At 57.8% G+C, this 27,999-nt stretch overlaps 1 protein-coding gene across 2 annotated transcripts; it reads right to left on the bottom strand.

The window, feature by feature from the left end:
• Nucleotides 1-124: 124 nt before the first annotated feature.
• MAPKAPK2 (MAPK activated protein kinase 2) lies at nucleotides 125-27,999 on the bottom strand. Of its 2 annotated transcripts, none has more exons than XM_057400720.1 (10): nucleotides 27,914-27,999; nucleotides 5,823-5,962; nucleotides 4,142-4,206; nucleotides 3,349-3,428; nucleotides 3,114-3,240; nucleotides 2,734-2,809; nucleotides 2,433-2,557; nucleotides 2,113-2,198; nucleotides 1,876-1,956; nucleotides 125-1,605 (listed from the first exon to the last, which is right to left on the bottom strand). In XM_057400720.1, exons 1-10 carry the CDS (start codon nucleotides 27,917-27,919, stop codon nucleotides 1,462-1,464), a joined length of 930 nt encoding a protein of 309 aa, XP_057256703.1. In that variant the 5' UTR covers nucleotides 27,920-27,999; the 3' UTR covers nucleotides 125-1,461. The 2 variants fall into 2 exon arrangements, with proteins under 2 accessions (XP_057256703.1, XP_057256702.1); XM_057400719.1 differs by lacking the exon at nucleotides 27,914-27,999 and adding an exon at nucleotides 21,678-21,941.

Raw genomic sequence — 27,999 nt, 5'->3', positions numbered from 1 at the left:
ACCCAAGCGCTCTTTTATCTCTTGGGAGGTAAAAAGCAACTTCGAGCCATCAAGGAGAGCAACCACCAACCTGCAGCACCGGGGTGCTCCTTCACAGCCACACAAGCAAGGAGGAGAGACCGGGTGACGCATTAAGTGTCTTTAATCCAAAGGGCTGAAGAGCAGACTGGGAAGATTAGTATAGCCAACAGACAAAAATAAAATTAAAAAAAAGAAAAAAGGAAAAAAAAGGATAAACCCCAGTTTTTAAAGCAAATTCAAAATCCGCACAGTGTCTAAAAGATCACCTAAAAACTAAAACATTGCCTTAAAAAAAGTTTGGTTTTTGGTTTTCCCCATTCAAACACATTTAACGCAGTGAAACATCGTGACAAATAATAATCATAATAAGAAGAATTCATGGATTAAAGACTCCCGAGCAGCCATACTGCTCCCGGGAGCACAGCATCGCTCCCAAAGCCCTGGAGAGCCGGTGGCAGGGATGGAGCTACAGCAAGAGGGGCAGCAGGACCCCAGCCCCAGCCAGGGATGGGGCACTGCTGCTGCCCCAGCTCAAGCTATGGCCCCGCATTGCCTCCACCACCTCTCCAAGCCACCCACTTACCCCAGGGCAGCATCTCCCCGGGGCTGGGGGATGCGGGAGCAGGCAGATGTGGCCGGGAAGCATCTTTTCCCCACATCCCTGCGGAGCAAGGGGGTGATGTTTGTGGGGCACTCGCCTCCTGCTCACCCCCCTGCCCACCCCTGAGGTCAGAACTGGATTCCAGGCACAGGTACAGACATGGGGGCCAGGAGCAGCTCCACGACACACACCCCAGCACAGACAGACAGCGACACGGACGGCACTCGCGGGGAGTCAGGGCTTCCAGGTCAGGGAGCTGGGGGATTTTTGGCTACCCTGCTTTAAAAGCAGCAGTTTTCCAGGCCAGCAAAGCAGCACGGTGGCCACGGGGACCCCCACCCCCATGCCAGCCCTGCCACGCACAGCAGGACGAGGGAGAAGGCAGCTCTCCTTCCCCATCCCACTCCCAAGCCTGGAGCCCATCTCTAGCCAGCACCCACACAGGGAGCACGCTGTCCTTCAGCTCTACAGTAGTTTTTAAAAAATATTTATAGTTCTATACCCTAAAAAGGTCACCACAGGAACTGTCAGGTCTTTGGAGAGGAAGGAACAGAAAGAAAATCAGCATCAAAACCGTTTCACAACAGAAGATAAACTCCAATTACCAGCCAGATTTCACCTAGAGGACAAAGCCCCGGCTGCAGTGTGTGGATCTGATTTTGGGAGGGGGGGAATCTTACCAGGAAGGTCAGAAACACAGGTGAGTAGCTAAAAATAACTAGTCTGGTATAAAGGTCTGAATTCCATGCGCTCATAGAACAGTCTTTTTTTGTGTTTTCCTTAAAAAATATATATATATAGTTATTGCTCTGTGGAGGGCGGGCGGGCGCGGGGCACCCTCAGTGGGGCAGCGCAGCAGGCTCCGTGGGGTTTGCTTTCTTCCGCCTCTTCATCAGCAAAGGGTTGGAGGAATCTTCGATCTTCTTGATCTTGATCTGCTCGTAGTCCACTCGCATGGTGGCCAGGGCGCTCGTCATCTCCTCCTGTGGGTAAGGAGGCAGCCCCATCAGCAAAGGCCTGCATGGGCACAGCCCTCCAGCATCCCCCAGGCAGGTTATCCCCCTGCCATGGGACTGAGCTGCAGCTGGGGCTGAATGCTCCACTGCCACTTATTGCAGCCCCCTCCCAAGCACTGATCTCCCCAGGATGCACTGAGCCCAAATGAGCCTGGGTTTGTAATGAGAAGGCACAAGTGGGCAGTCCCCCTGCGGTACCCGGGGTGCAGAGTGTTTCAGAGGCAAGAGAGGTTTTACCTTCACATCCTCCCATAGATCCTTCTCCTCTTTCAGCACACGGCTGGTGTGCAGTGGGGTCTGGGGCACCTGCATGGACTGCTGTTGAGAGAGAGGAGGAGCGTGAGTTGGGAGCCACAAGCATTCCCTCCCATCCCTGCTCCATCCTCATCCCCACCCCATCCCCATCCTCATCCCTACCCCATACACACCCCCAGCCTCATCCTCATCCCCTCACCTCACCAACCCCGCACTTACCATGATCCAGGGGTGGTTCATGAACTCTGTTATCGTCATGCGCTGAGTCGGGTCCGTCTTCAGCAGGTTGCGGATCAGCTGCTTAACTGGAAGGGTTTGTGCATTAGCGGCTCCCAGCAGGGCTTTCCCCATGTTCCAAACCTGAGCCAGCAGCCCCAAAATGCCACCACGCACCTCCCATTCCCTCCACGCCAGAGCTCCCCCTGATCAAACCCTTCAGCAAAAGCCTCTTGAAGCTGCTGCTCCACCAAGAGGTGCCCCACGCTGCTGGACACAGGGCTGACCCCAAAGGGACTCCTCAGCCTGGGGACCGGGTTTACCTTCCTCCGACACTTCGGACCACTCAGGATTGGGGAACTCGTACTGGCCCATTCGGATTCGCTTCTTCATGCCAGGTGAGATGGCCAGGCCGTGGTTGGAGTAGAAGGGGGGGTACCCGCAGAGCCTGCACCGGGAGAGGGAGCAGAGTCATCATCAGCCCAAGCCAGCACCCGAGGGGCACAGGGCAGTGCTGGGAGCAGGAACAGCACAGCCAGGAAAGGCTCAGCCTCAGCAGCCAGCTCGGAAGCTGCATCCCTCCTCCTGACCGTGGCAGGATGGAGAAGGACCCATGGGACTTACAGAATGTACATGATGACTCCAAGGGACCACATGTCGCAGGACTTGTCGTACTTCTCTGGGCCCAGCACCTCCGGGGCTGGTAAAGAGAGAAACAAAGTCCTGAGCCCAAGCGGCAGCACCGGGAGAGAGGGATCTGAGCATCCCACGGAGCTGCAGCACGGCCATGCAGGCAGCAGGGGCAGGAGCTGCAGGCTGCATGCACCAGCGAGCACCAAACCCTGCAGCAGCCACTTCCAAGCATCCCAGACAGGAGTTGCCCCCAACACCACGCAGCGATGAAGGCTCCAGGCTGGACGCAGAGGCGATGGGCCGCACGTTGCACCATCTAAACCTCCTCCAGCCCTGCAAACCTACAAGCTCAGACCCCCCCAGCCACTTACCCACGTAGTACGGCGTGTAGCACGGAGTGGCCAAGGAGTTGTGCGTGGTGGTTTCTTTAGCAAAGCCAAAGTCCGTGAGCTTCAGCACAGCGTTGGGCCTTTTGGAGGTGTACAAGAGGTTTTCTGGCTGTGGAAACACAGGAAAGATGATGTGAGCAGAAGAGCCGGAGCAGGCTGGGCACTGCCCGAGGCCAAGCAGGGCTCAGCACCGCTGGGTGAGCGTGCAGCATGGTACCTTCACGTCCCGGTGCGCAATGTTGATCGAGTGCAGGTACTGGATGGCTTCCCCAATGCTCTTCATTATCTCTGAAGCCTCTGAAGCCAAAAGAACCCCCCCCATGCCAAACATGAGAAGCCTTTATAAGCAAAACAAGCATCGCTCCACAAGCCAGGGGCCAAACAGCCTGGCTGAGGCCAAAGGGTTTCCTCTACCTGAAGCAGAGGAAACTTCTTCAAGCAAAGCACCCCACAGCCCCCACCCCTGGGTCAGGAGCATGCAGCAAATGGGAGAGAAACTCCCATGGGAAGGGATGGGGCACACTCCATCCCTGACCCCTGTACCCAACAGCATGAGCCCCAAGGAGGGGCTTGCTCTGCAGGTGGGGACCCCAAATCTGCAGGGAAACCACCGTAGGATGGGAAGCCAAGGGGGCATCAGGCTCAGGGTTTCAGCCATGCAGAGACTTTTCCTGGCCACAAGAGCAGAGGGGGATGAGATTTATGAGAACCACAGCCCCTGGACTTCATCTTTTGAGGGAGGGAGGTATTCCTGGAGATCACTGAAGCTCCTGCATGTGCTGGCGTGGGATGGATGGGCTCAGGAGCAGCTGAGAAAACACCCCCTAACCCTGCTCTCAGGTGAGCACACAAAGCAGAGCCACTCACACCCACATTCCTCATTCCCCACGTGCAAAGCCTTGCTGGGGATTCAAAACAGCGATTGAGGGAACGGGCTGGACCAGAGACACTCCTATACACATCGAGACACGGTCCAAAGACAAAACTCCAGATCGCAGTGGGCTCCATACCCCGTTCTGTGAAGGCCTGGTCTCCCCTGTCCTGAATTCTGCTGAAGAGCTCCCCGCCGTCCAAGCTGCAAGAGAAGCAGAAGGCGTCAGATGCTGCGGTGCCCGCCCCACACCAGCACAAGCAGCACCGAAACCTCTGACGCTCAGCCAGGAGCTGCACAAGGTCAGCAAGAAACCAACCCCGTCCCCATCCAAACCCTTGGGTGGCTGCTTCTGGGCACGGGGCGTTTCAGAGCCTCCCCCTTCCAGAAATGAGCAGGGCCGAGGCTCGGTGCTGGCGGGGAGGTGCCGGTGCGAGCGGACGTGGTCTCGCCACCAGACCACAGGAACACATTTACAGTAAAGGCAGGCAGCACGCTGAGCGCTCCCGGCACGGTGGCCTCCTTCAGCTCACGAGCCAGCCGCCTCCCGGCACGCGAACCCCTGCACAAGTGCTGAGCAAGGACCACGGCACAGGCTTGGTGTCGGCGGCACCACGATGGGCTCACTGGTGGCATGGGGAGGCAGAGGCTGAGCCCCGCTGCAGCACAGCTAGCGCCCACGTGAGGTGCTGGAGAAGGACAGTGTGGCGTGGTTTAAACCCAGCCGGTAACTCAGGACCTTGGCACAGTTCCCTGAAGTACCCTAAGGAAAACTCAGCTCCCAGAGAGATCAGGAGTGAGAGCAGGGATAATTCTCCATGAGAACAGTGATAACGGCACTTCCTGCCCCTGCCTTATCTAACAGGAGCAGGAACGGTTTCTGGCTTTCCCAGTGCTGATAGCATCTCCTGCCAGCACCCCTGACGTTCACTGGACATCTGCAATACACATAACACGCAGCCACCGGGGTCAATCACTGCACGGAGACACCGTGCTCATGCTGCAAGTCAAACACTGCCTTGTGACGGGCACTGCACCCAGAGCATCCCTTGTACCACAGGGAGCTGTCATTGCCCCAGGGACGCGTTTCCTACCATTCAGCTACTGCTCTCACCCCACACAACCCGATGCGCTGCACAGCCCTTTCCCATCCTGCCTGCCCAGCATCCCAGCACAGTTCTCAGAAAGCTCTTCCCACACGAGAGCTGCTCACGGCTGCCCCAGCACTGCTCATGGCGCTCCTCGCACCCACTGCCCCCACCCAGGCAACCTACCACTTGCCAGAGGAGAGGTTTTGGCAAGGAAGCTGCATCAAATCACAGCTGCGGTTGGGATGTGGTTTCAATACTTTCCCCTTCATCCCTCCTCCTCCTCCCCAGGTTACAGCAAACATCTACCCGAATCGGAGCCGCTCGACTGCTGCTGCGAGAGACGCAATAGCATCAATGGAAGCAGCAGCTCGGCTTGGCTGCGCCTCACCCTGCAGCAGGCTGCTGGGCTGCCAGGAACCTGCTGACTCCCCTGACTTCCCATGGCCAAAGCAAGTTTGGTTATGATCCACCTGCAGTGAGAACCACAGGCCCTAAGCCTCCCGACAGCAGAGCGAGTTTTCAGAATGACTCAGAGCCAACCCAACTCCTGTCATCCCTCCAACACCAGCAGCGCAGCTCCTCTTCCATGGCTTGCATCCCTACGGCTCACCGGCTGCGTGTCCCCACGGTCCACAGCTCCCCTGCAGCAGTGCAGGAAGGTGCTCACCTCCCCTTTTGGCATCACCCCCCCAGCCCTGCAGGGCTGCGGGTGCTCCAGCGGGGACTCACCACTCCATGACGATGAGCAGACACTTCCTCCCCTGGTAGAGGTTCTCGTAGACATCCATGATGCGGACGATGTGCGCGCACTGCGATGCTCGCCAGTGCAGCTCCACCTCCCGCCGGGCCTTCGGGCAGTCCTGCAGCATCTGTAAGAGAAACGAGACCCCATCAGCACCGAGCTCCCCGAGGAGAACTGGGCTATGACTCCCCATGGGCACAGCACCCACTGGAGAAGACGCAGAGACAAAGGCCAAGTGTGGGTGATCTCTGCAAGCAGCATCGAGGTGAGCTCCAGCGCGCTCTGCAATGCCTCCATCCCCATCTAGTGGGAAGAGCACGAAGCCACCCGCTCTCATGAGCTTTTTACCCTCCCTTCCAAGGCTGGTAAAAGCTCAGCCCGGCTGCTTGCCACCTTCCCACGCTCCGAGATGCCTCCCTGGATGCCAGCCATCCTGTGCCACCAACCACCAGGGCTTCCAGAGCGCTCACAAGCAAACCTCTGCACACGGGGACCTGCAAGCACTGCACCCCTGGGTGCCACCGCACAGCCCCGCTGCACCCTCACCGTGGGCACCGTTGCACAGCCACACGTGCCTGAGGAGGGGACGAAGCCACTGCCAGATGCTCCCCAAACAGGAGCAGCTCTTCACTGAGGCTCCTGCCCTTCCCAGAGACAGCTCAGTTGCCAGGTGTAGGAAGGATTGGCTCATCTGCCAGAGACTATTAATGCCCACGTTCGTCAGGACAAACAACCAGCCTTAGTTATTATACTCCTAAATATAGAACAACAAACGTGTCTATCTTGAGCGCAGTTCATTTTCCTTCCTGTCTCTGGCAGCTCTAAGGCCGGGCTCGGTGAAAAGCCCCTGCGCAGGTCTGCGGCTCCAGGGTGCATGAGCACACATAGAAACACATCCCCTGGGTATCACAGGGTCATGGGATGGGTTGGGGTGGAAGGGACCTTAAAGCTCCTCCAGCTCCACGGGCAGGGACCCCTTCCACTGGAGCAGCTTGCTCCAAGCCCCTGTGTCCAACCTGGCCTTGAGCACTGCCAGGGATGGGGCAGCCACAGCTTCCCTGGGCACCCTGTGCCAGCGCCTCAGCACCCTCACAGGGAAGAGCTTCTGCCTGAGAGCTCATCTCAGTCTCCCCTCGGGCAGGTTAAAGCCATTCCCCTTGGCCTGTCCCTACATCCCTTGTCCCAAGCCCCTCTCCAGGTTTCCTGCAGCCCCTTCAGGCACTGGAGCTGCTCTCAGGTCTCCCCTTCAGGAGCCTTCTTTTCTCCAGGCTGCCCCAGCCCAGCTCTCTCAGCCTGGCTCCAGAGCATGGCTGAGACCCCTGGCCCACAGGGAACACGGGTTCATGCTCACTGCAGCCCCAGCAGCCCCCCACTCAGTGCCTTGTTACACACGAAACCATCAGCGCTCACGTGAGCCCTGGCAGAGTAGCAGCGATTTGCATCCCTGCCTGCAACAGCATTTGCCTTTTGCCACAGGGAAAAGAAGCAACAGCATCCACATTCAGCCACCCTCCTGTAACCCCGTTACACGGGTTTGGCTCACACCTCTCCTGCTTCCAAGGTGGAGGAAGCTCACGCCAGTCAATAGGGTGTGAGGTGAGCTCTGGCACCAAACCATCTGGAAGCCTGGGGAAGACCAAAGAGGCCGAGCCCCCTTTTGCACCAAGGCAAAAGGAAGCCAGGGCAGGAGGCTGGACAGTCCCTCCTTGCTCCTCTATTGCTTAAATCATCCTAAGAACCAGGTCCTACCAGAGCCAAAGCCATAAGGGTCAGACACCCCCCCCACCCCAGCAGCCACATCAGCAGGGAAGGGGTCTGGAGAACAGCTTGGTTATTTGCAGCTCTGCTCCCAAGAGCCTGGCCTGGGGAGCCAGGAAGCTGGAGAGAAAAACCCATTTGTGATTACACACTGGGAAAACGGGGCGGCAGGAAGCAGCATTCACATCGTTCCGCACAGGACAAGCAGGAGAGCTGCAGAAATCTGTGCTTCCAACTGTCTGAGGTCAATCAGAGGCTTTGAAAGGAGCTGCACTGTGTTTCTGATGAAGCGGGAGGCAGCAGCCTCTATTACCTGCACCAGCACAGCTCTGACGTCTGCTTTTGTACTTGCAGGTGAGCAAACAGCCAGTGCCAGGCTCCCTCCGCTCCCAGGATGCAGAAGCTGCTTCTCCAGCTTCCAGAGGGGCAAATTAAACCTTATTAAAGCAGTGATTTGCTCTATTTAGGAAATGTTCCCATGGCAGGTGGGAGCGGATGAGGCTGCATGGGGAAGGCCATTACCGCTGCAGGAGGGATGTGGTGATGCTCAAACCATGCTAGAAGCAACCCACAGGCCTGGCATCACCCACTGCACACACACACACACACACACACACACACACACAAACCTCCATCCTGCCCCTGTGTGCCCCAGGTAGCCAGGGATGTACAGAGCACAAAGAGAACACGCTGTCCGGTCCTGGTCCAGGCAGCAATCCCAACAGGTCCTCACCAGTTTCTCCTCTGTAGCAGTGAAACCCCCGGTGGGTGACACCCTGATGTGACAGGCATTGCTCTGGCCATAGGAAGGTACTTGGGGGTGTGCAGTAATGCTGCCCACATCCCCGATTTAGCTCCAGTAGCCAGGGCAGCCCAAGATCTGTATTTCTTGGCTTGCAACGAGGAGGCTGGGATGGGAAAAACACCTCTTGTTTCCCTGAGATTCAACAAGGGTGAACTGCCCCCATTGCACTCCCGCTGAGGGCACCAGCCTGGGGACACTGTCCCCTCCCACCAGCTTCCGAGGTTTTGCAACCACAGTCATCCCGAGCACAGCCACAGTTAACCCTTCAGAGAGGGGTGATGGCAGCGGATGGACACCCCTGACTGCTGCTCCCAGCTCAGCTTTTCCACCTCTTCTCTCCTGCTCCCCTTCCAAAGGTCTTCCTGGACATCAGACTCCTCATTATTTCCAATGGGAAAGGGTGCATAAGTGTCTTCACGACGGGGCACAAGAACCACATCCAGCCTGGCCTTGAATGCTTGGGACCTTCCAGAACCCCTGCAGCAGCTTTTTCAGCACCTCTGAAAGGCAGACCCTGGAAGAAGCTGCTCCTGAGGATGAAATGGCTCAGGGGTGTCCGCAGGGGGACGGCACCCCCCCGAAACCCAAACCCCAGCACGCCATGGAAGGGCCGGGGGGGTCTGCCCCATTCACTCAGTCACACGTTGACCTGAATTCCCCCTCCATCACCTCACACCAAGCACGGGGAAGGTGGGTGGGCGCCCGGGAAGGAAGGAAGGAAAACGCCGGAGGAAACAAGGGAGCTGGAGCCTCCCACACTCACATGTGTCCTCAGGCAGCACTGATTCAGTCTCACCGCCTCCTCCTGGCATGATGTGCCATGAATCAGGGCTCCAAAGGAAGCTCCCTCCTCCACTGGCAGCGCAGGAGGTCCCAGGCGAGCTGCCCCTCGCCCTGGATGCCACCACAGCCCCAGTGGGGCTGTGAGAACACACTGCGCTCGCTCAGGTTGCCAAGACAGCCCTTACCCGAGAGCCTGCAAGGGAAAACTCAGCCCCCATGGGAGCCTGCCAGGACCGCTGAGGACGAGGCACAGACCGGCACGCCGAGCCGCTCACCCTGCAGGGCTGCCCCGCTTCGCGCTCCAGCTGCTGCTGCAGGCAGGGCTATTTTTATTGCCCTGTGTATTCTGATCGCACCTCGGCTCCCAGCAGAGCAGCACAGGCTGCACTGCCTGGCCTGGGCAGCAAGCACCCCTCCAGCAGGACGCTGCCGCCCCGAGGAGCTCCCCATCGGGCACCACAGGGGTTCAAATGGACTCTTCTTAAGTTGCAGTAAAAATAAACCCACAGTGAAGACAGACAGGCTGCCATCCCCCTGTGTCACCAGCAAAGCAGCGGCTCCCCTGCCTCCATTGCGCACATGAGGTCCAGGATCCCCTGACCCGGGCAGCAGAGGCTGTTTCCTAATAAACCAAAAGGGTTTCTCTCCTCAAAGGATTTGCCTCTTCTGATCTTTCCATGCGAACCCGTCGCCAACTGGTGTCAGCTGCTTAACGCGCTCACAGAGCCGGTGCTGGATGCTCTGCACACGCTGTTCCCACCACGCAGCACTGGGAGGCAAAGCCCCATCGCTCCCTGCATGAGGCACAGCGCTGGAGCGGGCTGATCAGCCCCCACGTGTCTGTCTTCTGCCTTTAATGCCAGCACATTTGGGTGATCACCCCCAAGCTGCTCCAGCAGCACAACACAGCAAAGCTCCGTTCCACTCTCCCTGCTAGGAGCTACAGAAGTAAAGGCACGAGTTTCAAAGCCCAGAAGAGGAATTCTGTTACCAAGCACAGGGGAACTCATGGCTCAATCACAGCACAGGAACAATTAAACGTGCAGCTCAGGAAACCTCCCCCACACGGTCATGGCTCTTTTATACAAACCTTTACATTAACCCATCCCCACTGCTTACATCCAGCAGTGCTCAGTCAGAAGCAATGGGACTTTCCTAAGCTGGGATCACTTCTGCTCTTGCCCACGCACGCGGAGCCACAGACAGGCCCTGCATGAAGAGCTTTAAGCCCCAACAGAGCAGGCAAAAGCCTCATCCTCACGTTTGGTTTGCCTGGGGAAGCCAGAGAGGAGAGGTGATGTGTCCGGAGGAGGAGCTCTGCACGGCTCCCACAGCGTCCTGCCTGCAGCGTGCCCCAGCCTGCCACGCCGGGGTGACTGTTCAGGAGGGTGGCTGCTGCTCCCTGATGGAGACGGCTCCATCTGAGCCTCCAGGTTTGCAGGGCAGGGCAGCACCAGCCACCAGGTACCCCCCATCCGGAGGGATGCGGCTGGACCATTCCGGACAGATGCGAGCGCAGCCGGCTCCGTGCATCAGCGGCTTCATCCCCTTCCTGCTGCAGACAAAAGGTCAACCTCCACATTCACCTGCCCCAGGGCAGATGGAGAGGTTGGAAAAAGCATCCCAACAAAAGATGACAAAGAGGGAACGGGAGCGGAGACGCAATTCAGAGCGAGCAAACGCACACTGACGCACGCTTGAGCTGCTCGGCCGCATTCTCCAAGCCTGAATTACCGGAGAGCTTGGAGGAAGACCCAGAGCCATCGCAGGGAAAGCTTCCCCCTCGTGTGGCCCGAGACAAGCAGCAAGCCAGGCACAAGGATGCTGCATGAGCAAGGGCCGAGCTGAAAGCCCTGCAGGGAGCAGGAGCGGGCAGACCCATCCCGGCTCCTGCCAGTGATGTTGCAATGGGGCAGAGGATGGAAACGGGGCAAGGGAAGAGGCGGCTGTTGCACCACGGTTACACAAGGAGCCCTGCTCACCACAACCATTGCACAACCCCTGTGCTCCCACAGGGGTCCCAGCAGCTCCCCACGGGGGTCCTTGCCCACAGAGGATGCTCAGGACCCCCCAGCCCACATTCCCTCCCCAAACCCAGGGCATCTGCTGAGCATTGCCTCTGCCTGTAACAGATGCAGCAGCTATTCAGCCTTTTCAGGCTGCAACAAAAGCCTCTCCCTCCACACAAAGGCAAAGAGCAGAAGAGAAGCCTGGGCTTCAATAAGAGCCACCTGCCAGGGGCCTGTGTCCCCAGTGTGCAATCGGGGTGCTGCCCCCCGGCCAGCCCTGCTCCGCACAGCCCATGTCCCAGCAGCAGAAGTATTCCTGGCACACGGATTTCAAGGAGATGAAGCTCCGAAGCGGGTACCTGGGAGCAGGACCCTGGATGCTGAGGAAGAGCCACCAGCGTGGTTGGGATGAGGAAGGAAAACTCATAGGGAAAAGTCAAAGCAGGCGAATGCTTCAAGACTTGGAGCAAGCTGCTCCAGTGGAAGGGGTCCCTGCCCGTGGCAGGGGCTGGAGCTGGAGGAGCTTTAAGGTCCCTTCCAACCCAACCCATTCCCTGAGTCTATGGAACACATCCCAGGGCCTGGCTCCGCAGGGAACACGTGTGAATGGATGTAATGGGGGGCTCTGAGCCACCTCTCGGTGTTTCAGCCATGGGGAGGCCACTGCCCTTTTTAGCAGCATCCAGCTCTTTTTCCTCTCTTCCCACTCCTTAACTCCCCCCTCTCTGCCGAGCTTCAGGGCCAGGCTCAGCTCTTGCTCCCTCCCCAGGTTCCCTAGCGGAGCGGCTCCCGATGGGAAGCGCCGCACATGTGCTTTGTGATAGGAAGTGGTTGATATTTCCAGGTGTGATTAACACAGATGCAAGCACTCACGTCAACCATTAACTAGCACTGACCTACGGCCTCTGCGCTTCCCTCCGCAGGCACAGCCTGAACAAAGCCCTCACCGCGGCACCGAGCTGCCCCTGCCCCGCGCTCACACAGACACCAGGCAGGAGAACGGCCTCAGCCTCCACCATGCAGCCCATGGGCAGCCCCAGGCACTCGAAGCATCACTTCAGGTCCTTTGCTCCATCAACTTCACAGGGACAACCCTGCCCAACCGACCCCTGCCCCAGGGACAGCTCTGGGGGGGGATTGCCCCCATCTGCATCCCAGAGCTGCTTTTGTATCCAGACACATCCCTTACTTCTGTACTTGACGAAACAACTCTTCCCTGTGAGGCACGTCCTGCCCAGCAAAGCTGTGGCTGCCCCATCCCTGCAAAGGGATGAGCTTTAAGGTCCCTTCAACCCAAATCACTCTGCTTCTGACTCCAAGCTGGAAGCGATGTAGGGCAGAGGCTCCGACTGGCCAGACCCACACTTATGAGAAGCCCCCCAACACCCATCGCTTCCCAGCAGCTCCTGCACTGCACAATGATGAAGTTTCTTGGGACTCAGCTCATGGGTAGGGTGCCCCATGGGGCAGTTCTCCTCCCAGCAGAGCCAGCATCCCATCAACACACACCCCAGAGCACTGCAAAGAAATGTAGATCCAAATACATACATTTAAAGAAGGGAAAAAAGATCCAACCCACACAACTGAAACCACAAAGCTGCATCAGGCCAAGCACTCTGCAGCACCATTCACCCCAGTGCTGGACACGGCACGGCCTGGGGACACGTTTCCTCCCCCAGTGCCAAGCCTGGGGAGGGTTTCACCTACACACCCTCGGATGTCGGTGACGACAGCACCCTTTGCATCATTCTGTCCTTTCCTCAGCTGTTTATTTAATAGAGCTTCGCCCTCGTCATGGGCTCTGTCAACACCAGGGCTCAGCAAACACCTTCCTGGATGAGGCCAGGATGTGGTGCCCCACAGGCAGCTCTGGGGGATCACCACAGGGATGCAGAGGGAAGCATCCCACCAGCAGTCAGGACCCCAACGTGAAAGCTCAGAATGGTGCCAGTCTATGGGGTTGGCATCACACTCCAGAGCAAGGGCTCAACAGCAGAGGTTTGATGCTCTTGCATCTCTTCAGCACACACACACAGGCTGCCCTTACTCCAGAGCCCAGCAAAGCCAAGCTAACTGCCTACACCAAAAGCAACTCCCATTAGCTGGGCCTCACAGAGCCCGAGCCAGCGATAGGAATACCAGACAGGAATCTCCGGGAGGCCCACGGACAACATCATCCCCCACGAACCCCTCCAGACTGCAGCAGGGGGCACAAGCCCCAGACCAGCTCCAGAGCTCCCAGGGAGCAGATCCAGGTGCCAGCGCTCCGGCCCCGCAGCCGCCCGGGAGGCGCCGGAGCTGCTGCCCAGCAGCATGCAGAGACCACGTTCTGATCCGTCCATAGACTCCGCAGCATCTTACTCACCCAGGCTTCATCAGCCCCGCGTTTGCATCTCTAACAACAGGCACCCAAGGCTGGGCTGCCCGTCTGCTGCAGCGGCGAGGAGCTGGCGAACAGGAGCACCAGGACACCTCCAATCTCCCTCCAAAAGACCTGGAGCGCTTCCCTGCTGAATCCCCCCACCCACAGAGCATCTCACATCCTGACAGAGAGCTGTTATCAGCAACTCGCCCTTATCACTACAGATACCAGGAGTTTCAACCACTGAGTGGAACAAACAGGGCTGGGAGAGATGGAGAGGGAGATGGCAGCGATCCTGCTCCAACACAGATGCACAGCCCCTCACATCAGGAACAGGGGCACTCCTTGAAAAGCACTGAGGGCAAAAGCAAAGGCCTCTGCAAGGGGAAAGATGCCCTCTCCAGGAGCTTCCAGCAACCCCAGGCTCCCCGAAACAGCCCAGCTCTGCCTGCAGCATGGGAGGTACCCGGAGTCACAGATCCAATGGTTTCCAGGAGATAACCCGGGTTTAAACCTCCTGCCAAGCCCACAACTCCCAACACCCATCAGAGACACTTACGCAAGAGCCGCCCGGATGCTCTCAGCAAGCTGCCCAGTGCAATGGGCAGGGAGGTTGCACAATGGTTGGAGAGGAAAAGGGAGTCAGCAGAGCCCAGAGGGGACAGGGCTGGCCTGAGCAGGCTGCTATGGGTGACAGTGGCTCCGAAAGCAGCAGCTATGGGAGCTGTGGGGCCACAGTTGTGGGACCTTAAAGCTCCTCCAGCTCCAACCCCTGCCCTGGGCAGGGACCCCTTCCACTGGAGCAGCTTGCTCCAAGCCCCTGTGTCCAACCTGGCCTTGAACACTGCCAGGGATGGGGCAGCCACAGCTTCTCTGGGCACCCTGTGCCAGCGCCTCAGCACCCTCCCAGGGAAGAGCTTCTGCCTAAGAGCTCATCTCAGCCTCCCCTCGGGCAGGTTAAAGCCACTTCTATTAAGTCACGCTGAGGATAACATACATGCTTCCTGCTCTGCTTGGATCCAATTGCTTTTTCCCCACCCCAGCCGAGATCCCTGGATGCCATCCCCAATTGCAGGCAGCGCCGCTCAGACCCGGCTCCCACCCGCACCTATGGGTGCGAGAAGAGATGAGCTGCGGCTACTGGAATTCCAGGCTGCAGGGATGCGCTGCCAAATTTCCACAGCAGCCCCAGCTTGTGTTCCAGCCGCATTTCCCTGAAAACACACATTTGGCAGGAGATCCAAGGAGCCTTTCGAGCGCTTCAGTGCCACAGACCAGAGGACACTGGGAAGACAGCAGACAGGGAGAGCAGCTCTGGAGAAGATGCTCCCATCCATGTCTGCCCCACAGAAACCCCGGAGATGCTGCAGAGACAAGGCAGGCTGCTGACGTGCTGTGACACAGATGTACCCTGTTCTAGAGCCATATGACAATGACAGCTCCAAACCCCATTTACCCCCCTCTTCTGCGGCCAGCAGACCTGGAGAGGTTGGACTCAAGAGGGAAGCTGGCTGCAGCCAGCAGCACACAACACGAGGCAGCAAAGCCAATTACAAGGACGAAGGACCCGAGTCCATCCCTCCAGCAATCCCAAATCCACGGCCCAAAGCGGGTAAGAAGATCTAGCAGGAGCAGAGCTGCAAAGCCCCAGCCTGGCTGGGCGCCTCAGGAACATTCAGATCTGGGTTTGCATTTCCAACTTTATCCCCAGTTTAGGCTCCAGCTCGCTGGGTGCCCAGGCACAGAATCACATGCAGCCCTGACGCCAGCGGCTTGAATAATCCCATTACCCATGACGGCAAACGCCGTGCCGGCTGCAGAGCACCCCACTGGGAGAGAGCACCTTGTCCCAGCAAAGCAGCACCCTGGCCCAACGCTCCAGTGCATGGGAAGATGCTCCCAGCAGTGCTCAGAGAGGAGCCACGCTGGTACCTGATGGTTTGCACTGTTCCACCACGCTCCAAACAGCACTTGCGGCTCATAGCATAGAATCACAGATGGAACCACAGCATGGTTAAAGCCATTCCACCTTGTCCTGTCCCTACGTCCCTTGTCCACAGCCCCTCTCCAGCTTTCTTGCAGACAGAATCATACCTACAGGAATCACTGCATCTCCAGCAGAACTCGTGTTTCAGGTCCTCTCGGGTCAGGGGGATCTACCAGCACTCACAGCCTCGTGGTCATTAGTCCCTTCCTGAGGCCACAAAGGAAACAGCGAGTTAATGCAACCATTAAACCTGCCGGTCACTGTAATCCCTACCTCGAACTGGTAAGATCTTAAAAGGCTGAGATCTTTGAAATAACTTAGCCATGAGGTACAAAAACCTGACTGCTTAAAAGGCTCTTAAAGCTCTCTGCATTCAGACCTGCTCTCATGTGCCCTGCTCTAACCCCCAAGGGCTGTTCCCCATCCATCTCCGTAAGGGAACAGGCTGTAGAGGCAGGAGCCCTATCCAAAACAGGCACCAGTCACGCACACAGTCCTCGTGCCAGCCAAAGGAACACGCAGTTTAGCATCCTTCAACTGTGGAAGACGAGGAGCATCCACAGAGGGGATGGGACCCACTTTTAGTGGGATACAGGTCTCAGGGGCTTTTAAAACCCAGCATCAGAGATGCTCAACGGCTCTGGACCACGCTGAAATACCGATTCAACATCACCACCCAGGCCTGAAACAGGCTTCTTGGGGAGCAGCTGGTTAAGGCTGTGTTCCAATGCCAGCCCCCGGAGCTGGTGGAGGGATCACCCTGGTCCTCATGGATCCATCAAAGCCACCCTGCGAGGTCCTGCACAGCCTCTCCCAGCTCCCGCCTCCCTTGTGCTGCCTGCGCCACTGCCCACAGAGGAACCAAATGGTGTGGGGCAGCCGCTGGGCTGCTGTGGGGCACTCGGCAGCAGCCAGGCCCCAGGAGCGGGGCTGCAGCAGCCGCCCTGGCCGGCGCAGACGGTGGAGGGGAGGCAGGAGTTATTCTTGGAAACCAGGAGGTGAGGTCATGCTGCCTGAATGCTGCAACTTGAGGCCAGTGGTGCTCGGAGAGGAGCCTGACTCCAGCGAGGGCTGCGGGTCGGGAAGCCGGCTGGAGCCAGCAGGAAGAAAGGGTTTCTTAAGGAAGGGAGAGCTCATTCCTCCTGGTTTCTTGTGCAAACCCCAGCAAAGGGATGGGCTTTCAAAGAGCATCAGCTGCTGTCGCTGCTGCAACCAGACCACCCTGGTGTGGGGCACGTGAGCCCACCATGAAGGGTCCAGACACGGAGCCACGCTGCTCGCTGTGCTGCAGGGATGGCCAAATGGACACTTCCGACCCAGACGCTCCTCCCACACCCACGGGAGCCCCACGCCACCCATCAGGAGTCCATCCATCCCATCGGATCCCACAGCACATCCTGGAGGCTTCCGGAAAGAGAAAGTCCCAGACTGGTTTGGGTTGGAAGGGACCTTAAAGCTCATCCAGTTCCAACCCCCTGCCATGGGCAGGGACACCTTCCACTAGAGCAGCTTGCTCCAAGCCCCATCCAATACTGCCAGGGATGGGGCAGCCACAGCTTCTCTGGGTGAAGAAGTCCCCAACTTGCTCTTTCAGGCTTCTTAGGTAGGAACTTTCTGGGAGTTTCCATCATCTTTGCCTTACCCATCATCCAGCAAACACACCAGACCTGGCTCTCAGTCTGCACAGCTTCAGATCATCAGTTATAAACTGCTTTAAATGCTCTGGAATAGGGAGCATGTGACTGACAACGCTTAGATCACCACTCACTACCCAGAGGCAGAGCTGGCGCCTCCACAGCCCTGCAGACAGGAGCTGTCCTGAACACTGGGCTTTCCCCATGCCCGTGCTGGCAGATGGCAGAAACCTCGCTGAAGACCAGCGGGAGCTCAGCGTGAATGATAGAATCCTCGTTTTCCCTGGCTGTGTTAAATCACACAGGCAGGGGCTGTGCTTCCACCCTGGAAACAAGCAGCTCAGCTCCTAAGCCTTGTCCTGCTTCTGATGGGCTGCAGGACCTTCAGTAAATCACTGCGCCTCAGTTCCCCGCCTCTGAGAACGTGGGAAACACCACCCTTCTTTGCAAGACCTATGGCTGATGGCATGAGATTATTATTAAGAGGAAGAGCCCCGCCACTTCCTGGGCATGCACCAAAGCAAAACCCAAGCCCCTGCTCCCAGGCTGCAATCAGTCCATCTCAGCTGTCACTTGGGCTGCTCAGGACATGTCACGCATTTAGAAGAGATTATGGCAAAACCGAAACTATTTAAACAAACTCAAACCCCGAGACAGGAGACTCCTTTGGTCAATGAGATAATGAACCACTGCCTTGGAAAGCTCCCAGCGATGGCACTACGCTTCCCAAAGCTTTTCAACTAGGGCTTGCAGAGAAGGCCACAGCAGAGACATTTCTGATTATATCAAACACGGTAGAGCTAAAAAACATAAATCCCCCACTGAGAGAGGAGCGCAAGCAGAGAGCTGCTCCCCACGAGTGCGAGCCCAAGATCCTCATCTACTCCATTCCTTACGGGGTTATTTTTCCAGCTGGATTTGGGGGGGGGGGGGAACAAAGCACTCTGATCTCAAATGAAGCTGCAGGAAGCCACAGTAAACACAGTGCTTTGGTCCCCAAAACAGCTCTCTAAGAATCCTTGCCATGGTGGCAAAGAGAGCATGAGGCCGCCAGCCACCCAAGCACGCTCAGCCACAGAACTGCTCAGTTCTCAGCTATGAGACGCCTGCCCTATTTCCACAACAGACATCTCTCAAGAATAACGACCCACAAAGGCACCGGCCTCCTTCCTCCTTCTCCATCACAGAAACCATCTCTCACAGATTATCTGATGAGGCTGAGAGCCAGACTTAAGAGCATTTCGCAAACACGCCCCAAGGCACCAAGGATGCTCCAGAAACAGGCTGCCATGGAGGGGGCAAACCTGCAAACAGTCTCCAAGGCCCTGCGAAGCTCTTCCAAAGCTTCCCAATCCAGGTGAGGATTTCCTCTTTGAAGCTGGGGTTGGCAGTGAGGTTTATTAGGCTTTTTTAAAGGAAATCTGCTCCAAAGAGCTTCATTGAGAGACACATATGATAAAACTTGCCATGTACCATTCCTCGCTCCCACTTTCCATCTGGCTCACCCGCAAATTAAGCCATTAACCCGTATCTTGCCTAAAGATAAGTCTTAAACGTGGGATTTGCAGTAGGTGAGACAGGCCTTGCTCCCAGCCCCACTGCTGCAGCCTGTGTCACTAACACCAACAGCCTGACCACAACCAAGCCAGGCCAGCGGTGACCTACATAGGGCCAGCTGCACAGAAATGACAAGCCTAATTTTGCCTAGTCATACATCACACCAAGGTACAAGCAATAAAGGGGTAAGAAACCACCTAGACCTCACATTTCAGCTCCATCCATCACCCCTCCACAGACTTTATGTTCCCAACCGGCAGTAAATCACTGCACCTCAAAGCAAGCCAGGTCATGGGTGACTGGGACCATCGGTTGCCTATTTCCCACCCAATAACTCAGGGATGCCACAGTTTGGATATTGCTTGGCACCAAAGAAGAGAATAAAAAAGAGGGTGGAAAACTGTAAAATAAACCATAAAAGCCTACCCAAAAAGGAGTATCTCCCGTTTTCACCAGGTGCTACACAACAAACCCAACGACCATCCATTAACTCACACACAGCGCTATCTTATTTAATGATGCGTCTCTGCCATGGACTACTGCACTGGAAGGAGAAGAAAACTGGCTGTAACGTTTCCACTGCTGCTGGAATGCTCCTGAAGCACTGAAAAGTTCTAAGCAAATAAGGCTTGGAGCAAGCTGCTCCAGTGGAAGGTGTCCCTGCCCGTGGCAGGGGTTGGAACTGGATGAGCTTTAAGGTCCCTTCCAACACAAACTGTTCTGTGATTCTGTGACTCTCAGCAAAACCCTAACCTAAAACGTCTCAGTTTGGGAGAAGGATGTTGCTTGGGACCCAAGAGGAAGCACAAGAAAACCAGAAAACCCCATTAGCATCAGGGGGAGACACAATTCCTGCCTGGCAGCGAGGATTGCATTATTATACAAGACTTTGGAATGGTAAATGTAAAGAGCAGTGTTCCAAATGGAAAGGTTTGCCGCACAACTAAAGCAGGCAGCACAGAGAGATTTCAGCTGTGGCTTCTGGCGTTAGGCCACGAGGATTCTTTTAAGCATCATCTGAAACATGACAACTCGATGGAATCACTTCTGCGGATCCTGCTTTAGGTCATCTTTCCACACTGATGCAGCCCATGAGTAATTCGGATCCAAATACCTCTCGTCAGGTCTCTAAAGGAGACATTAGCCCAGCTGCGTACCAGAGGAGGGGATGAAGTCAGCACACATCATGTCTGGAGAGGTCACCCCACCACGTTTGGGCTTGGGAGTCCACTCCATATACTGCAATCAAACCACTCAAGCCTGTAGCTCCCACTCACCGGGGCAAGCCGGGTATGCACCGGCTCATCCAAGAGCCCAGACTCCCAGCGCTGCAGTTCTGAAGGTGCTGGAAGGAATCACTTACAGCAGCAGCTGTGCTGCTCTTTGGGAAGCCAGAGGCACGTCCGACCGCTCAGCTGAACCCTTCCCTCCCCAGCGGGGAGGTGCGAAGAGGCCGGGGCAGGGGACAGGGAAGACAACCAATGCTTTCCCAAAGCAGAGATTTGGCACTGAATACACCTCACCCTCCGGAGCCACACGGATGCTCCGTGCCACCCTCCCGCATCCCCATGCGAGCTCCTGCGCTCTGAGACACTTTCCAATGCAGCCAAGGAAGCAGCACGACTCATGGAAGTAAATCCTGACTGCACTGTGCTCTGGCGTGGGCAGGATAACGGCCCCGACTATCCCAGTCTCCTCTGCCATCCTTCCCCTTTCAGGGCTGGAAAAGGGAAGTGCTGGAATCTGCACTTTAAATACGTGAGTCAATGTAGAAGCGAGGAGGAGCCCGTCTGTCAAAACAGAAGAGGGTTTTACTAATTCCCAAGCAAACGAGGTGACAACACACGTCGCCTTGGAGTACAACAGGCTGCAGCCCACAAGAAACGCCTGTGCTTCCAAAGGCAAAGTCAAGCTTCCACCCCTCCACTGACCCCCCCTCCTTCACCGCAGGCACCCAGCACCATCCCTTGCCAGCCCCATCACCCCGGCAGCATGACTCGTGCCTCCGGAGCCCCCTGTTCATTCATTCATTCAGGTTAGGAGCCCCACGTACCCACAGATGGGCAGCTCTAACAACAGCAGAGGTGGGGGTTATGGGTTTAGGTGGGCTGGTTTTTTATCCTCGATGGATCTCAGTAACACCGAGGGTTTGAACAGCTCATGTGTGGGCGCAAAGCGCGTGGATGAGAGAGAACACGGCGCTCCCTCCGAGCAGCCTGCCTGCACCCGCGTCACCCGGCGTGCCTGCATCCATTCAAACTTCCCCAAGTCTCTCCAGCAGGGAGACACGCTCCCCCCTTTGCTCAATAAAGCTCATTGGGGTAAAGAAGGAATCCAACGCGTTACCTAGGGGGGGTTGAAACACACCTTTGCGGACACTGTAAGGGAAGCAAGCTGGGGATGAGGGGTACAGGTGGGAACCCTGCGATGTTCCCCGTCTGACAGCAGGGATGACAACAGCGGAGACAGAAGAGACCAGCGATGGGAGAGGGACACCCGGGTGTCAGGGAACCCCGTGTTCCGAGATGGGGTGACCCCAACCAGCCTAGGGACCCCCCTCCGCTCCAGACCCTCCCACCCTCCCCTGGATGTCATTTCCCTTCACCTCGCATTAGAAAGCCGGAAAGCCACGTCCTAACAGGGGGAAGGAACATCAATTAAAGGCGGCCGGGCGGCAGCGGCTCCATTGTCCCGGCCGGCCCCGCCGCACGCCCGCTCCCGCGGACGGCGCTGCCCGTTTCCCGTCCCCCCGTGGGGCCCCCGGGACCCCCCGCTCCCCCCCGCCGCAAACATCCTCCGTCAGTGCCAGGCCTCGGCGCCGCTGCCCGCCCCTCCGGCCCCTTCCGCAGCCCGGCGGCGGGGCGGAGGCAGCGCGGAGCCGCCCGCTCGGTTCCCGGTTCCCCCCCGCTTCCTTCGCCCTCCGTCGAGGGGGGCTCCCCCTTCGCACCTTGAGAGCGAACTTCTCGCCGCTCTTCTTGCTGAAGATCTCCAAAACTTTCCCGTTGATGCCCAGCCCCAGCACTTGCGTGGTGACCTTGTAGTCGTCCGTGATGGCATTCTTCCGGATCAGCAGGCCGCCCTTCCCCGGGAACGGCGGCGGCCCGTGCTGGGGAGCGGCGGGCGGCGGCGGCGGCGGCGGCTGGGGCGGCGGCGGGCTGGGGAAGCCGGCGGGCGGCGGCGGTGCCCCGGAGAGCATGGCGGGAGCGCGGCGGGCCCGACGGGACGGGCGGCGGGACTCGCGGCCGGCGGAGCCCCGGGGAGCGGGAGCGGGATGGGGCTGGGGACGGGCACGGACGGGGGGGGGTGAAGCAGCAGCGCCGCCGCCGCCGCCGCCCCCCGCCGGTGCGCCCCGGCCCCGAGAAGAGCGATGGCTCCGGTGCGGCTCCTCCTCCCCGTCCTCCTCCCGGCGCGGCCCGGCTCTGATGTCAGCGCCTCGGCCGCCGGGGGAGGGACGGGGCGGGGCGGGCACCGGGCCTGCGCCCGCCGGGGCTGGGAGGGGGGAAGGCGGAGGAGGGACGGACCGGGGCGGCCCCGCCGCTTCCCCCCCCCCTCCCGGAGGATGCGGGGCTCGGGAGGAGCCGCCGGAGCCAAGCGACGAATGGGAACGGGTCGCGGGATCCCCCCCGCCCGGGGTCCCGCGGGGAAAAAGCATCTCCACGGGCTCGCGCCCGGCTCGGCCACAGCTCCCGGGAGCGCCGGGGACCGCGCGTCCACCGCCAGCACTGCGGGGAACCGCTCCGGCAAGAACAAAGGCGTCCGGTAGCGACTCGACTGGTCCTGTCCCCACGTTCAACCCAGATCCCAACAAAGATGCTGAGGAGGCCGAGAGGGAAGGGATCGTGCCGAGGTGCCACACAGCGTTGGGCTGCCTGGCATCCCCACCAAGGTCTCTTCAGCTGGAGCACAACGGGAAATCAAGACTTTTCATGTAGGGATGTAAAAAGCCTGGCCTGGTTGTCACTGACGCCCATCCCTCCCTAACCCCCGTCACACAAAAAGCAGCCAGTGGCCCTGGGGAAGAGAGATGGAGAAACATGCCCAAAGCCAGGAGCAAGTGGCAGAGCCTTGAGCGCTCTCCTGAGACCCAGCCACTGCTTTTTTGGTAGCCAGGTACATGTCCGGGCACGCACAGGAGCCCCCCCTGCAGAGCCACACCACACATGGGCTCCAGGCTCGCTCTGAACCGCAACAGGCTCTGGAAGCCTCTTTGAGATGCCCTCATGGAGGGGCCTGGTTGGAAATCAGTGCCTCCATCCACGCCAGCATCAGCAGTTTCACCAGTGTCACAAGGACAGAGCAAGCCATGGAAGAGGAACTTCCCTCCTCTTCACAACTAAAGGAAAACAACAGCAAAACAAAATGACTGCAGCATTCAGGAGAGTGGGCACCAGGGCCATGGTGCACAGGGCCCACAGCAGGTCCCCAACACACAACTGCCACCAGAAGAAAGCAGAATCATAGAATCCCAGCCTGGTTTGTGTTGAAGGGACCTTAAAGCTCCAAGAGGGAAGAGCTGCCCCAGAGCTCATCTCAGTCTCCCCTCAGGCAGGTTAAAGCCATTCCCCTTGGCCTGTCCCTACATCCCTTGTCCCAAGCCCCTCTCCAGGTTTCCTGCAGCCCCTTCAGGCACTGGAGCTGCTCTCAGGTCTCCCCTTCAGGAGCCTTCTCTTCTCCAGGCTGCCCCAGCCCAGCTCTCTCAGCCTGGCTCCAGAGCAGAGCTGCTCCAGCCCTCGCAGCATCTCCATGGCCTCTCCTGGCCTCGCTCCAACAGCTCCAGGTCCCTCCTGTGCTGCTGCCCCAGAGCTGAACCAGGACTGCAGGGGGGGCATCCCCAGAGAGCAGCAGAGAGGCAGGATCCCCTCCTGAGCTGCTGCTCACACTCTGGGGGGGAGCATGGAGGGGGGGGTGTGTTCTGGACTCAAGCACACACTGAATCCAGAGCCTGAAAGGAACAGGACAGGGAAGAGCGGCAACAGGGAAGAGCAAGCTGTATCCTCTGCCCAGCCCTGCACCCAGGCAGAGGCGCTTGCACCAGAGCAGGATGCAGCTGGTCCACATCTGCCATCCCAGCAGCTTCTGTGATCAATACGATCCTCTCAGATTTTCACTCAAGCCAATAAAAGCACAATAAAAGGCAGTTCCAACCCGTGACTGATGGAGAGCTGAGCGAAGCAGCAGATCCAACTAATCAAAGTACATCATTAGCACTGAGAGACCGAGGGAGGTGGCAGCGATAGTCACCAGATGGAAGAGTGAGCAAACCCACACCAGGCACTGGCAGCTTTATAAATAAAGCTCTTGTCAAATCGGTGGTGCCTCTCACTGTGAATCCCGAGTTTCCCTGTGGAACCCACAGCACAGAGGAGGCCTTCACCTGCTCCCAGCACGCTGCGGTGGGATGCTCGCAGCAAGAACATTTCCTGCTGGGAAGGTAGGCTCATTCTGGGAGTTGCAACATCTCCTGGAATCTGACCTTGCATCCTTCACCCCAATAACAAGAGGGTTTGGGGGGTCAAATCCAGTGCATCCTGTAACAATGGATCACAGATCAAAGATGCTTTAGAGCAGCTGGTGTACTCCATGGGGTTTTCCCAGCATCTGCCTCCCCTCACTCCGGCTTGTCTTGGCACGTTTGACAAACTGAGCTTTTAAGCCCAAGTTTGTCTTCACAAAGGAATCTGGGCAAAGGAAAATGAATCCCAGCCCGGTTTGGGTTGGAAGGGACCTTAAAGCTCCTCCAGCTGCAAGCCCTGCCACGGGCAGGGACCCCTTCCACTGGAGCAGCTTGCTCCAAGCCCCGTCCAACCTTCTCTAACCGAGCCATTTCCCTGCTGTTTCAGCCCTCTTTGCTCTGTAGCCCTACGTCCAAGGCAAACCCCATTCCCGCGGCAGCGCGGGTGGAAGCCCCGCTTCCCAGGGCAGCCTCCCCAGGGGGTGGCCGCGGGTGCCGCTGGCGGTGCCGGGTGATGTGGTTGAGGGTGCCCGGGGCGTTCAGCGCGTTGCGAGCTCGCCCAGTCCCGGTGCCACCGAGGCCGAGCCGCCGCGAGGTGGCGAACGGCCCCCGCGCAGCCCCGCCGCGACGGGCGGATGGGGATGGATCGGGACGGTCCCTTCGTGCTGTCAGCCCCCCCCTCCGGCAGCTCCTGCGCTGGGACGGAGCCCAGCGCCGTGATTTATGGCGCAGGACCAGCCAAGCGCTTTGAGACCGCCCGGGCTGGAAGGGAAGCACCGAGGTGAGCAGCACCCAGCCGCTGGCACGGCTTCCCACAGCAACCCCCTGCAGACAGGCTGGAGACAGGCTCGTCCTCACATCTGGGGTCCTGTTTCCAGGTTCTCCACGAACAGACTGAAATCAGGCCCACAAGCACCAAGATACCCTTTTCCCTGTTGATCTTTCACAGGGATGAAAGCGTGGGGCACAGCCAGATCCTCTGTCATCCACACATCACACAGCGGTCCACAGCAGAGAAAGAAGCACCATGCGGGGACCACCAGCAGGATGCTGGTGGAAAGCTATCCCACTTAAAAGGTGATAATACCCTTAAATAATCCTGCATGCTTTTAGGATAGGGGATAATAGAATTGGAAAGATGTTGTTAATTCCCATGATAGATATTAATCTCATTCGCAAAGCAACGGGAGGATTGGAATAATGATGGGAAGTAGCGCGGGGAGTTGGTGCTGTGAGGTTTTTTCCATGCAAAGGCAGCATGTTGGGAGGGAGATGAGCTCCATGAGGACATGGTGGGATGTGGGGAGCTGCCACCCCAGCTCTCAGGGTGTCTCTGTCCTAAGCTGCGTTGCTCCAGGAACTCCAGCTCTGCTCCCACCAGCTGCTCCTGCTGCGTCTCAGCCCTTGGAAGTGATCCTCAGGCCTGGTTTGTGGATCTGTTTATGAAGCACTGTGGGATCCTTTAGGATGGAAGGAGCTTTTTATAACCTGGATTTATCACCCAAAAAGCAACCAGGAATTTTCTGCATTCAGTTGCTCATCGAGACAAGTCAGAGCACAGCATTTAGATGGAGAGCCCATCTCCTAACCCCGCCAGAGCAGGGGGTGTCCCTGGCTGGCCATACCAGGACCTTGCCAGGGATATTCCCCACTGGCACCACCCTTCTGTGGCAGAAGGAGAAATGCCCCTTGGCACACAGCAGGGAGAGGCTTCCCCTCGGCAGATTAGCACCCAGCTGGCTCTGGCGTTGCTCACATACTGGAGCAGGATGGCTCCATAAACCCTTCCCGCTGGACATAGCGTAGCTGACACACAGAGCCCGTGACTGCAGGAAACACTGCTCAGGATTACATCCGTCTGCTTGACAGGTGCAAGGATTTTCCTCCCTTTTTTCCAGCCGGCCCCTCCACACATCTGAGGCTGAGCTGAGCTCTTAGGCAGAAGCTCTTCCCTGTGAGGGTGCTGAGGCGCTGGCACAGGGTGCCCAGAGAAGCTGTGGCTGCCCCATCCCTGGCAGTGCTCAAGGCCAGGTTGGACACAGGGGCTTGGAGCAAGCTGCTCCAGTGGAAGGGGTCCCTGCCTGTGGCTGGGGTTGGAGCTGGAGGAGCTTTAAGGTCCCTTCCAACACAAACCACTCTGTGACTCAGATTTTTCCACCAGGAAACTGTATTCTGGTTCATCACCCACAAGATGATGCCAAAGCTACTTCCTTAACTCACAGTCACAAACCCCACTACTCAAACACAGAAACACAGATCTAAAAGATTTTCCTTTGGAAGGGATGGAGTCCAAGTGACAAGCAAAAAACCACAGATCCCACACAAAACTGAGCCTGCAAGCAAATATTAGTGCTTGCCTAAGGCACATCTGAGGCCCCATGGCCTCAGAACAAGGAGCGATCAGCATCTCATGTCCAGCCCTCACATCATGACTCCAGCCCAATGTGTCCTGGTTTGTGGGATGGAGCTGTCTGCTTCACCACCTCAGTGACAGATCCCATCTCATGCCTCCCCATCACTCAGCGCTACGTGTGATTTAATGGGCAGCTCTGGAGCAGAGATAGGGAGCCCAGAGGCTTCTGAGTGCCAAATAACTCAGCTGAACTTGAAGAGACTCAGCTCCCTGTCAGCAGGAGCTGGTGTGGGAGCAGGTCAGGAGGGAGCCTCAGGCTCCTGCATGGCCCAGAGACCTCGCAGGGGCTCAGCCACTGATATCTGTGACCTGAAAAGATTTGGCAGAGGCCTGACACAAGGCAATAAAGCTAAATAAGAGCCTGAGATGGGCAGACAGCATCCCCAGCCTGGGCCCATCCGCCCAGGTGAGCCACAGGACATCCTGCAGGATTGCACAGGATCACCTTGGAGGGACGAGCAGGGTGAAAACCAGAGCACAAAGTGGAAAAGGACATGGGACAGAGGAACAGCAGCACATGAGGGTCACAGGCACCGGGCTGGGTCAACGGGACTTGTTTTAAACCAGCATCCCAAGGCACCCTACCCCTGGGAGTCAGCTCATCCCACACTGCTGAGACCCCAAAGCAGGGCATAGGAGAGGGGTCTTCACACCAACCCAGGCTGAACCCAACCTGTCAGCACCTCCATGAGCCCCAGATGTGCCTCCCTCCTCTGTGCCCCCCCCCCAACCCTGTAGGCACCCCCGTATAACCCAAATCCCTGCCCGCAGAGAGGAAGCATTAGCGTGACAAGATTGTGGTGATTAGCTCCATTAGCATAAGCAGCTCCTGGGCTGGCCCTAATCCAGAGGGACACAGGCAGCCCATGCACTGCTTGCCATCATCCCTGGGCTGTCCTGAAGGACCTGTGTGAGCTGGAGGAGACGATGCTCACCAGCGTCCCTGTGTCAGTGGGAGCACAGCACTGCATGCCCGCAGAGACCACCCGATGCTCCCAGTTCAGCCCAACCCTTCCTAATGCAATTGCCACATTGGGATGGCTTTTTGGCTCCCATGGCTGCCTTTCAGCTCACGGGCTGCTCCAACAGGAGCACAAAGTCCTCAGGGACGGTTTGCCCTGTGTATTTTATAGTGCAGCTTTGTTTAGCACACCAAGGCAATGCTATAACCCAAAACCACCTCGCCTACATGGCAAGGAGCGCTCTCTGCAGGTTCCCACGCAAACCTGGGCAGTTACACATCCCAGACAGAACAGATCTGCATAAACCACTCTTGACTTGCACCTGCAGAAGGCTCCTTGGTGGGAGCCCAACTCACCTGCATGCAGCACCCAAAGGGAAGCACTGAAGAGCTCACAAGGATCAAATAGAGAGCAAACACTCAATCCTCCCCCTTCCAAAGCA

The sequence above is a fragment of the Pezoporus wallicus genome, unplaced genomic scaffold (assembly GCF_028554395.1).
Source record: "Pezoporus wallicus isolate ANWC-B61680 ecotype Strahan unplaced genomic scaffold, APGP_CSIRO_Pwel_v1 scaffold_7736, whole genome shotgun sequence".
NCBI lineage: Eukaryota > Metazoa > Chordata > Aves > Psittaciformes > Psittacidae > Pezoporus > Pezoporus wallicus.
The sequence above is the reverse complement of the archived record's forward strand: the minus strand, read 5'-3'. Positions and strand labels throughout refer to the sequence as shown.

Excerpts from the sequence above, each read along its gene's own strand:
- MAPKAPK2 (XM_057400719.1), bottom strand. The coding sequence starts at position 21,926 with ATGCTCTCCGGGGCACCGCCGCCGCCCGCCGGCTTCCCCAGCCCGCCG. Across the intron at positions 2,810-3,113 it reads CTACACGCCGTACTACGTGG|CCCCGGAGGTGCTGGGCCCA; the intron begins GTAAGTGGCTGG and ends TCTCTTTACCAG. Across the intron at positions 2,199-2,432 it reads GTCCGAAGTGTCGGAGGAAG|TTAAGCAGCTGATCCGCAAC; the intron begins GTAAACCCGGTC and ends AAACCCTTCCAG.